This window comes from Eleutherodactylus coqui, chromosome 3 (assembly GCF_035609145.1).
Source record: "Eleutherodactylus coqui strain aEleCoq1 chromosome 3, aEleCoq1.hap1, whole genome shotgun sequence".
Taxonomy (NCBI): domain Eukaryota; kingdom Metazoa; phylum Chordata; class Amphibia; order Anura; family Eleutherodactylidae; genus Eleutherodactylus; species Eleutherodactylus coqui.
The window spans coordinates 106,680,344-106,692,862 of NC_089839.1; the positions used below are offsets into that span (position 1 = coordinate 106,680,344).

General features: G+C 48.3%; 1 protein-coding gene across 1 annotated transcript in view; it reads left to right on the top strand.

The window, feature by feature from the left end:
• LOC136620889 (sulfotransferase 6B1-like) overlaps positions 1 to 11,141 on the top strand; it is a 37,957-nt gene extending 26,816 nt beyond the window's left edge. Inside the window, exon 7 of the mRNA XM_066595941.1 lies at positions 10,971 to 11,141. Coding sequence (XP_066452038.1) covers positions 10,971 to 11,044 — 74 coding nt within the window. The 3' untranslated portion in view covers positions 11,045 to 11,141. The remainder of the gene's footprint in view (positions 1 to 10,970) is intronic.
• The last annotated feature ends 1,378 nt before the right edge of the window (positions 11,142 to 12,519 follow it).

The following is a 12,519-nucleotide window of genomic DNA, read 5'->3' on the forward strand; positions in this document are numbered from 1 at the left end:
TTGGTATTCCACTATTGCTCTACGCTGATCATACAGCCTGGCCAACATGTGGAGCATAGAATTCCACCGTGTGGGCACGTTGCACAGCAGCCGGTGCTCTGGCAGATTAAACCGATGTTGCAGGGTGCGCAGTGTCCATGGTGGACTTGCAGAAATGTGCGCAGATGCGGCCCACCTTGCCAAGCAGGTCAGATAAGTGCTGGTAGTTTTTCAGAAACCACTAAACCACCAGATTGAAGATGTGGGCCAGGCATGGCACGTGCGTGAGGCTGCCAAGCTGCAGAGCCGCCACCAGGTTATGGCAGTTGTCACACACGACCATGCCCGGTTGGAGGCTCAGCAGCGAAAGCCAGAGGTCAGTCTGCTCTGTCAGACCCTGCAACAGCTCGGGGGCCGTGTGCCTCTTGTCACCTAGGCTGAGTAGTTTCAGCACGGCCTGCTAACGCTTGCCCAATGCTGTGCTGCCGCGACGCGCCACACCGACTGCTGGGGGCGTGCTGCTCACATTTCTTAATTGAGAGGTAGAGGTTGCGTAGTAGGAGGAGGAGTGGGAGGGTTTAGAGGAGGTGGCATAGACCGCCGCAGATACCAGAACAGAGAAAGGACCCGCAATTCTGGGTGTGGGTAGGACGTGTGCGGTCCCAGGCTCTGACTCGGTCCCAGCTTCCACCAAATTCACCCAATGTGCCGTCAGGGAGATTTTGTGGCTCTGCCCGCCAGTACTTGTCCACGTGTCTGTCGTTAAGTGGACCTTCCCAGTAACCGCGTTGGTGAGGGCACGATTGATGTTGCGGGATACGTGCTGGTGTTGGGTGGGGACGGCACACCGGGAAAAATAGTGGCGCCTGGGGACCGAGTATCGTCGGGCCGCCGCCACCAACATGTTTTTGAAAGCCTCCGTTTCCACAAGCCTGTATGGCAGCATCTCTAGGCTAATCAATTTCATGTGCATGTTTAAAGCTTGAGCGTGCAGGTGGGTGGCGGCGTATTTGCGCTTGTGCTCCAAGGCTTGCGCTAGTGACAGCTGGATGCTGCACTGAGAGACATTGCAGGATGGGGCCGAGGACAGTGGAGGTGAGGGTGTGGGTGCAGGCAAGGAGGTGCTCGTGCCTGTGTCCTGAGAGGGGAGTTGGATCTGAGTGGCAGGTTGGGGCAGAGGGGGAGAGGCAGTGGTGCGACCCGGAGGCGGTGAATGGCCTTCGTCCCACCTCGTGGGGTGCTTGGCCATCATATGCCTGCGTATGCTGGTGGTGGTGAGGCTGGTACTGGTGGCTCCCCGGCTGATCTTGGCATGACACAGGTTGCACACCACTGTTCGTCGGTCGTCCGCGCTCTCACTGAAAAACATCCATACCTTTGAAGACCTAGGCCTCTGCTGGGTGGCTTGGCACGAGGGGGTGCTTTGGGAAACAGTTGGGGGAGTCTTCGCTCTGGCCCTGCCTCTACCCCTGGCCACCCCACTGCCTCTTCCAACCTGTCCTGCTGCTGCACTTGCCTCACCCTCAGAAGACCTCTCCTCAGTTGGCTTAGCAAACCAGGTGGGATCAGTCACCTCATCGTCCAGCGGCTCTTCCTCCGAATCCTCTGTGCGCTCCTCCCTCGGACTTACTGCCCTTACTACTACCTCACAGATAGACAACTGTGTCTCATCATCATCGACCTCCTCACCCACTGAAAGCTCTTGAGACAGTTGCCGGAAGTCCCCAGCCTCATCACCCGGACCCCGGGAACTTTCCAAAGGTTGGGCATCGGTCACGACAAACTCCTCAGGTGGGAGAGGAACTATTTTTTCCCAATCAAGGCAGGGGCCTGAGAAGAGTTCCTGGAAGTCTGTCTGCTCATCAGAATGTGTCATTTTCATGGAGTGAGGAGGCTGGGAGGAAGGAGGAGCAGCAGCGAGAGGATTCAGAGTTGCAGCAGTGGACAGCGTAGAAGACTGGGTGGTCGAAACATTGCTGGATGCATTCTCTGCCATCCACAACAGGACCTGCTCACACTGCTGATTTTGTAATAAAGGTCTATCACGTGGACCCATAAATTGTGATATGAAGCTGGGGACCCCAGAAACTTGCCTCTCTCCTAATCCCACATCAGCCGGCTGCGATTCACCTGAACCAGGAGCTCGGTCTGTGACCACACCCTCACTTGGACCTCCGCGTCCTTGCCCACGGCCACGACCTCTAGACCTACCCCTACCCCTCAGCATGGTGTATTACCAATAGAGCAGACACAGTGCGGTCTGAATAATTATGCAATATTAGTGGCGTGCAGTTGGAGGCTGACAGCGGTAATGTTACGCACACTGCAGTCCGCAAAAAATTATACGGTAGGCTGCAAAAAGGCCTAGCTCGCTAATAGTGAGCCACTACAACAGTAATGCACACGCTCACAGGTAGCCCTAAGGAGGAGTGTTTTTTCAGTTTTTTGTTTTTTTAAAAAAAACAAAACAGCAGCCTAGATAGCGTGTATACGTCTTTCCCTCTATCAGCGGCTATGGGCATACGCTGTGTGTGAAGTTGACGGGACGCACAGAGCGGTGTAAAAAAATTAGGCAATTATTGGCCTGCACTTGGAGGCTCACAGCGGTTATGTAACGCGCACTGTAGGCCGAAAAAATTATATGCTGGGCTGCAGAAAGGCCTAGCTGGCTAATAGTGAGCCACTACAACAGTAATGCACACGCTCACAGGTAGCCCTAAGGAGGAGTGTTTTTTCAGTTTTTTTTTTTTTTAAGACAGCAGCCTAGATAGCGTGTATATGTCTTTCCCTCTATCAGGGGCTGTCGCTGCACGCTGTGCGTGAAGTTGACGGGACGCACAGAGCGGTGTAAAAAATTAGGCAATCATTGGCCTGCACTTGGAGGGTCACAGTGGTTATGCAACGCGCACTGTAGGCCGAAAAAATTACACGCTGGGCTGCAGAAAGGCCTAGCTGGCTAATAGTGAGCAACTACAACAGTAATGCACACAGTCCCAGGTAGCCCTAAGGAGGAGCTTTTTTGGGGTACTTGTTGACAGGATTCTACACTACCACTGTCCCTGCCTGACCAGTACTGCCCCTATACTCTGTATAATTGGCTGCAAACTGAGAACGCAATAGTCTGCAGAGCCCAAGATAAAAAAAAAGTGGAAAACTGCTTCCAGCTGCCACAACAGTAATGCACACGGTCAGAGGTAGCCCTAAGAAGGACCGTTGGGGTACTTGTTGACAAGATTTTACACTACCACTGTCCCTGCCTGACCAGTACTGCCCCTATACTCTGTATAATTGGCTGCAGACAGGCAACGCAATAGTCTGCATAGCCCAAGATGAAAACAAAAAAAATGTGCAAAACTGTTCCCAGCAGCCACAATAGTAAAGAAGGACCGTTGGGGTTCTTGAAGACGCTAACACTCTCCCTATAGCAGCAGCAGCAGCACTCTAATCTCTGCCACTGTGTGTCTGAGGCGAGCAGCGGGCGGGACTGCTTTATATACTCGGCGGTCACTTGATCCCGCCAGCCACTCACTGCAGGGGGGTGGGATAGGGCTGGAACGTCACAGAAGGAAGTTGTAATGCCTTCCCTGCATGTCTATTGGCCCGAAAATGGTGCAAAACATGCAGGGAAGGAAATGGAATTGACTCGAGTAACGCGTGGTGCTCGTCTCGAGTAACGAGCACCCCGAGTACCCTAATACTCGAGCGAGCATCAAGCTTGGACGAGTACGTTCGCTAATCTCTATTAACAATATTTGAGAAATTGTTCTCCTTGCAGTGGCCTAAAGTGAAGGGAAAGTTCCAGAGTCTGTTTTGATGATTTATGTCTGTATGGTGCTATTGTATGTACTTATGCTTATTGCGTGTCTGCAGCCCCTCAAGGGTTAAGTGTCTAGGGTTGTCTGGGAATTTATCTTTTGTGAATAACGTGATCATGTTACATATATGTGTTTGCAAGGTGCATGAGAGAGCAGACAGGAGAAAGTTGGAGAGGAAGGCAGAATCTGCCCATGCTCAGAGACCATTGGGTGTGGAGAAGATGAAGGAGGCAGAGAGATTGCTGGATGCATGGCCTCCGCGGATATAATTGCAAGTGTCCTGTGGGTTATTAAGAGCAAGCCAGTGTTGAAAGCTTTTCTTCTGGGAGAGTAAGCAAGACACATATAACTGGACAGTGGACTTTGTATGGATGCCCAGTGTACTTCCACTGGTGCTTTGCTAAATATTGCCATTGGACTGTATTCTAAGTTGTTCAGTAAAGTGGACATCATCGACTGTTCCCGGTGTGTCCAGAAAAGTACTACTTTGTGTGGACTCTGTTTATTCTCCAGAAGAGTCGCACCAAAGGAAGGAACGGTGGCATCACCCGTGACCAATAAGGGCTTTCAGGTAACTTTGTCCGATTACCACCCCTGTTCATTGATTTGTGAACTCCCATTGTGGCGACTTGGACAGATCCTGCTATCCGGAACTGGGGCGAGGACGGTAGAGCCACTGTGACAAGTTGACCATCTCTACCCCGCCAACTTCTCAGCTGTGGGCCTGCTCTGTGGACACTGCAGAGATGAGTTTGTGGTATCACAAACAAGATAAAATTCCTCTGTGCCGCATGTATCTGGTTGCGACAAAGCACCGAAGTCAATTTTTGTCATTTCAATATTTTTTCTGGCAGTAAATAAACCCTCTGAACCATTTTCAAGGACAAGGTTTGGCTGACTCTCAACATACATCAAAAAAGTCATGATGTTCCACCTGCTTATGTGTGTCAAATGCAGTATCATCTGAAAAAGGACTGCATTGTACTACTAGACAAGGTAGAGTTACCCTTGCTACATTTTATTCAGGTAAATGAAGAGAAAAGTATGGACTGTTTAAGTGCACAAGATGGCGCGCAGTCTTCTTCTTCCTACTTGCTACCTAAACCTGCAAAGTTTTCCCGCCACTCTGTTCTCGCCATAGCAAAAAGAAAAGTAGGGGGGGAAACAGCCCTGCCACGGAACAGCAGAACTGCCCAGGGGAGGAGTCAAGCAGCTTTGTTAGCATGTCCCTTCTTCAGAGTCCAGTGAGAGTTATTTTGTGTGCAGGATGTCTGCTAGTGCATACAGAACTGTACCTGCAGGTTACCTGCCATACCCACCAAGATTCTACTGGGGGCACGAGCCCGATTTGTTGGCACTACTCCCTACAATTTCTCCAGCTTCTCCGCACGAAGAAAAAAGGATTACTGAACCTATTGTCTCCATGTCCCATACCGGGTTATCAACACCTTCTATTCAAGCTACTCAAGTCACGTCTCCTGAGATATTGGTTGTACATGATGCAACCTGGATTTCTCTTGCTTCCAAGAAAGAAAGCCTTTGCAAATGCAAGACTCCCAAGGGAATTCAAAAGTTCCTGTACCCCCCATGGATCCTCATTCACAAAGACAATTTACAGGCCAAGGATCTGTTGTCTGCACCTCTACATCTGTTTGCAAAGGAGTATGGAGATTCTGTTTGCCTTTCACCATCTACGGATGATCACCCAGAGAAACGCACCAGAGATGTCCTGGTGGAAACCATTACATTTTTCTGCAGTTCCTAGGGGATCAAAAAGACATGCTTGGGACTGTAATTCATTGGACTTAGCAGCTCCACTGAGGCAATCTGTTGACTGTTTTAAGCCAGACCAGGGAAGAGAGGACTGTACTGCCAAGGACAATGAAGTAAGTGGCCACTTGAGAGCCAGTCCCTCGTTGTGTTCCTCCACAGGCATCAGATCTTGGGAGAATGGTGTTACTCCTATTGGCTTTTCTACAGAATCAGACTTAGAGGAGCCCACTATACCTTTGCCCTATAAGACATGGTGTTAGCATTGACTCTAATAGACTGTTCCCATTCATGGACATTGCACTTTATTTTTCCCTTAAGGCCCAAAATTTAAAAAAAAATGACTCTAAAGTTATTTTTTCCCTATGCATAGCACAAGTTATCCTAAATACAAGTGTATTATGTGTTTATATTACCTTTAAAGTTTATCTGAAACATTATTGTTTAAGTTAATGTACTGCAGGGATGTAAAGTTCTGCTTGCCTTTAGTGAATGTGAGATGGTATAGGGATTGGATGTTGATTAGAAGCTAGCTGCCACACCCTACCAATTAACAAATACTCCAGTGTCAGTCTGAAGTCTATCTGTCACAGTATTCTCAGCATTGTTATTGCCTTATTTTTCTAGTTTCGGTTGATGGTTTAGACTGAAGCTACCGCCCTTCACGAAGTTGTAAAAGAATGAGTGATGGTCATTCCACTCTTCTTATTTCCAAATCTACCAGTCACCTCTTTCTATTTGAATGTGTAGTTACAGTGTTGTATCTCTCTTTCTTTAGTCTTTGGGGAAAATAATTATGTATGTGCCCTGATAGCAAGCTAGTACATCCTGGATTCTACCCAGCCTAATGATATTACTTGTTTTTGTGACTGGCCGGTTCACTTCTTTATACGCTGTCATAAATTACACCTACACATCAAAAGTGATGTCACTGATAGTCTGAGAACATCAGTATGGGTATACTCTGAAAAGTAACTGGGAGGAGGAACTTCTCCTATGGTTTTGCCTTGAACATTTCCACAGACTTTGTAGTGAGATTTTCAAGGCATAACAAGAAGAAAACTGAGGAATGTCCACTCTGGATTTACACACTTTGTTTAACAGGTGCCGGGATTAGTTTATTCTTAAGTAGGAGGGACTGTAGTGGCCTAAAGTGAATGGAAAGTTCCAGAGTGTGTTTGGATGCACCGCCCAAGAGAAAAGCTATAAAATTCGTTTGCATTACATATTTCCTTCGTTGGCGGACTAGTGTTAGTGCTGTGGGACAGAAAGGGGCACTATGTTACATGTGTGGTGGAGCTGTGACTGGGTAAAACCCTTCTGGGAAAAAGCGTTTGGGGTATACAATATGATGTGTTGAAAGACAATTCAAAATACTCCACAAATACCCTTACTTTCTATCCTTCCCGGTTCGATCAGGTCACAGAAGAGGGGGATTGCTAAGATTCTGTGTGGTGGCTGCACGGGCGGTGACCCCGAGGCATTGGCGCACGGCTCAGTTGCCATCCATGAGGGAGTGGCAGCAGGAAATGGTGCAGCTGTGCCACATGGAGGAACTCTGTCCTGTACACAACGGGGTATCGGATAAATTTACAACACTTTGGCAGCCATGGGTGGAGTTTATGTCCTCTGCAGAGTTTGAGAACCTGTTTTCCCAATGTATGATTTCTTAGAAAGAAGCCTGTAATGACATTAGGTCCGGATCAGGAACATCTGTCAGATAAATTCTGGTGTAGTTCTATTTAACGTCCCCCTCTCCTCTTGTGTCTTATCCTTTCCCACGGTCCCACATAATACCTCTTCATCTAATCCTTACATAAACGTCTATGCCTCCTTTCCTTACGTTACCTATCTAATTTACCTACTTAGGCCGCCTGCAGACGAGTGGGTCGGATCCGGCAGCGAGAATTCTCGCCGCGGGACCCGACCCGAGAGCCTGCAGGGACGAGCGCGTACTCACCCGCGCCTGGCGGCCCCGGCTCTTTCATGTGCCGGCTGCAGCGCAGCCGGCGCATGCGCAAACCGGAGCCGGCGGCCGGGTGAGTGCGTGCCCCGCACAAAAATAGGACATGCCGCGGCCAAACCGCGGCCGTCTGCATAGGAGTGCGTATTGTAATGCACTCCTATGCAAACTTTCAGTGGCGGAAATCCCACGGGAAATCCCGCGGCGGGATTTCCGCCCGTGTGCAGGCGGCCTATATTAGATTTATTTTTCTCCATAGGTTTCCCCTTCCCCCTGTGGTTGTTCTCTCAGTAATAACAGTTTACCTTAATGCAATAGAGAAAAGACAGATGAAAAGTTAAAGGAGTTGTCCGGCCACACAGGGTAAAAATTTTTATAATGCTGCTGCTTCCCTTTCAGTAAGGATAGTAACAGACAGCATACAGGGGCTCAAACCGGCAGGCAGATCAGCTGCAATGTCAGTTTATTACCTTAGACTGATCTTCTCTGCAGTTTTCAAAGATGGCGCCTCTGTGCTGCCTTCTCACATGCCCTGCGCCCCCCCCTCTTCTGTGTGCGCGCTCCCGATGGTAGTAAGACATGAAAAGGCAGGATTTCCCTCAGCTCACGTCCTAGCCCCGCCCACGACACGCCCACCTCTATTGAACTGCTCTACAGTCTCTCCCCGCCCAGGCCACGCCCCCTGCTAAAGTAAAGTAAAACATTTCCCCACACACACATGCCCTCATAGTGCCCCTCTCACAATGACCCCCCCCCCCACACTTCTGTCAGCCGGGTCAATGCACATACACATCACTGCACCCCCCCCCTGCACACATCCATCCATCCATCCATCCATCGATCTCTCCCACTCCACACCCCCCCTTCCCCCGGGACTTCTGTCAGCCGGTCCGTGCACATACACACACATCACTGCACCCCCCCCCCTTCCCCTGCACACATCCATCCATCCATCCATCGATCTTTCCCACTCCACACACCCCCCCTTCCCCCGGGACTTCTGTCAGCCAATCCGTGCACATACACACACATCACTGCACCCCCCCCCTTCCCCTGCACACATCCATCCATCCATCCATCGATCTTTCCCATTCCACACACCCCCCCTTCCCCCGGGACTTCTGACAGCCGGTCCGTGCACACCACACACACATCACTGCACCCCTTCCCCCCGTGCACACATCCATCCATCCATCTCTCCAACATTTCTCCCCTTCTCCCCTACTCCCCTTCTCCCCTTTCACATACTTTTAAAGTCCCAACGGTGTCTTCTTGGCTCTTGTCCAAGCAGCAGCGGCAGGCAGTCACTCACTCCGCTCTGGTATATGAAACCAGGAAGTGAGTGTACTGCGCATGCGCCAACCGGCGGCGCGCGTCCCCTGCGATGATGAGGTAAAGAGCGCGGTCCCGGCAGAAGAAAGAAGGACTGCGCATGCGCGGAAGGGAAGAGGAGCGTTCCAGCGCCGACGAGAGCTGCTGCCGGCCCGACAAGAAATGCAGACGATTTCTTGTCGTAACCACGGACGACCGAGGGTCAACACAGGGGGGGGCACCCCTTCAGGTAAGTCCAAAACTTCTGTTTGCTTCATTTTCCATGCACAATGTATATTACAAAGTGCATGGAAATGGGCAAACAGAAGTAATGAGCTATGATGTTTCTGGCCGGACAACCCCTTTAAGCTTAAATTTGCTTTGACAGTATGTCATACTGTGTCCTGCAGGGCGTGGATGTTATAATGGTTTTAGCCATTATATATGATACTTATTATGTTTTTGAGGTTCTGTCAGGCCTGATTCGTTTGTTTGTCTGTTTGAGACGTTTGATACATAAGTTTTATAGTCTCATATTACAGTGCCCATATGGTGATGGTTTATTTTGGCTGCAGTGGTGGGTCATTTTATTTTTCATATATACATATTTTTTGCTTTATTCAGTAATTTTTTAAAACTTATTTTTGTAACTGTTTTGTTTAACATTAGAGATGAGCGAAAGTACTCGGTAAGGGCGATTTCGCAATCGAGCACCGCGATTTTTGAGTACTTCACTACTCGGGTGAAAAGTACTCGGGTGCGACGGGGGGTAGGGGGAGGCGCGGCGGAGCGGGGGGGGGGGGGGTAGCAGCGGGGAACGGGGGGAGCCCTCTCTCTCTCTCCCCCCCCCCCCCCCCCCACTCACCCACAGCGCACCTGAGTACTTTTCACCCGAGTAGTGAAGTACTCGAAAGTCACGGTGCTCGATTGCGAAATCGCCCTTACCGAGTACGTTCGCTCATCTCTATTTAACATCTATGCCCTCCCATGACGTCATATAAGACCTCTGGGGTCATTCACACTTTTACACTGTAGCTTTTTCACTGGAGAAGAGTTAGTCCCAAACTGAAAACCCTTCACAGACTTGATTAAGTAAAATTAATTTAAAAATACGGATAGAATAATGCAACTGGTCCAACACGTTTTTTTGGAGACCACAGATCATCAGGGACCTAGATAGGCCTTAGAATTAATTGCAAATGACTTGATATGAGTGATGGGTCAGAAAAATGGCTGAACCCCTCAGATCAAGTTAATTTAGAGTGTATCATTCGCACACAACTTAAGGAATACAGGTACGAATACCATCTTTCATTATTAGTGGCTTTGATAGAATTTAACAATAATACTGAGGTCTCACCCAAACCTACCGCCTACACTTTAGCTGGTGCATCCATAGCAGCTGCATCCATAGGAGCTCCAGTTACAAGAGAAAACACAACCTGTAGTGACAATAGTCAATGGCAGAGCTGATCAGGGTTTGCTAGGACACTGCAGCTCTGCCTTGGCAGGGGGCATGCGGTGGTAATGTGATCGCTGTGTCGCATAGCGGAAGTGACACTTCCACTTTCTCTCTTCACTACATAGTGCTCATTGAGTGCTATGTAGCCTGCAAGAGAGAAGGCAGAAGCAGTTAAAAAACTAACAGCCAAGGACTCGACCTGCTCCTGCTAGATTGCAGGAGCAGGAGCTTTAATCCCGCACCATATTTACTATCAGCTGGGATTGAGGCACAGGACCAAGCGCCGTAAATTAACTGTGCTTGGTACTAGAAGGAGTTAAATGTTTAGAGGCTCAGAACAGGAATCCTAGAATGGTAGAGTTGAAAGAGACCTCCAGTATTTTTGTACTAATACTTGCTGAATGGAGAGATAACCAGATGATAACTGGCATGTTCTAGAAGGGAGTTATCTTACTATTATCCCTGGATTCTCTTTGCTTTAATTGGGACAGTCTAGAGGCCCGCAGTAAAGATATTACTTCACATGCCAGGTGTGGTGCTTGTATGTGTTGCCTGCTTATAAGACTATCAAAATTAGTAGAAATTCAGAAAACATCCACAAAGTTTCTTGCAATCACAGTAATTTATTTTTGGACCTTAAAACTTACTGTTCATTAATTTGTTTCTGTAGGGGATGTTGGAGACTGGAGAAGCCACTTCTCAGAAGCTCAAAGCCAAGAAGTGGATTCAAAATTTGAAGAGTGATTAGCAGGAACCAAACTTGGAGAACTTCTGAAGTATAATGTCCATTGTAAATGGTGAAACCATCATGTGATGCAATAAATATTCTATATTTGACTCATTTATACTGTATTTTGTCAATTTGTATTCCGCTATTTAGAACCATAGAAGAATTGGAAGGGATTTCCGGGGTCACCTCATCCAACCCCCTGCTCAATGCAGGATTCACTAAATCATCCCAGACAGCGTAATGTTTATGGTGCCACCTACTGACTTAGTAAGCAACTACCATAAAGAGAGATAAAAGGTATTCCCGATATCATGCTATGACATATTACTAAGATAAGCTTTAACATTATGATTGGTGGGTGTCCAACCTATGGGATTCTGCTTATTCATAAAATCAAAGACCAGATATCCATTTTGGCAGTTTTTATCCACTGCAGCTTAGAATCATGGAATGGTAGAGTTGGAGGAGACCTCCGGGTTCATCGCGTCTAACCCCCTGTTCAGTGAAGGATTCACTAAATCATCCCAGACAGATGTCTGTCCAGCCTCGGTTTGAAGACTTCCATTGAAGGAGAACTCATCACCTCCCCTGGCAACTTGTTCCACTCATTGATCCCCCTCGCCATTTAATATCTGATCTGTGTCTCCTCCCTTTCAGTTTCATCCCATTGCTTCTAGTCTTTCCTTGTACAAATGAGAATAGGGCCGATCCCTCTGCACTGTGACAGCCCTTCAGATATTTGTAGACAGCCATTTATATCTCCTCTCAGCCTTCTTTTTTGCAAGCTAAATATTCCCAGATCCTTTCACCATTCCTCATGGGACATGATTTGCAGACCTGAAGTTCTCTGAACTTGCTCCAGTTTTCGATGTCTTTTTAAAATCGTGGTGCCCAGAACTGGACACAGTATTCCAGATGAGATCTGACTAAGGGCTTTTGTTCAAGAGCATATCTTCCGTGCTGTTTACACATACAGCGCCCTTTTGCTCTACCGGCAGAGACCGCATATCAGCATGAGAATATAACATCAAGGACATGCTTATTTAACGCCAATCACAGAAAATGGCCGTTACTTACTCACTGAGGAGAGCATATAGATGCAAACTCCTCTCACCATGCAGATAGCTGACTACCAAATGGAGGAGCCAATAACACCTGTGCAGGACATCGATAAGACAACCACTCACACTGCCTCTTGATAATGAGGGGGGTGGATGCTTGGTGTTCACTCCCACACATAGTGGATACAAGGTGCCAGACCATTCTGATATATGTAGTTCACCATGCAGACCAGCAACCTAATAATGACGCCATGATAATTCAGCGGGTTGCCCTGCATTTCCATCAGTGAACCACATTGGTACTGCCACCCTGGGCTTCCCCTGGAGTCTTAATGCCACACTGCATGTGAATGATAGATAATAAATGCAAGGCATTGGTTGAATGTTGGCCAAGATACATGAGCCCACTAACCACTTCACGGTTCCTT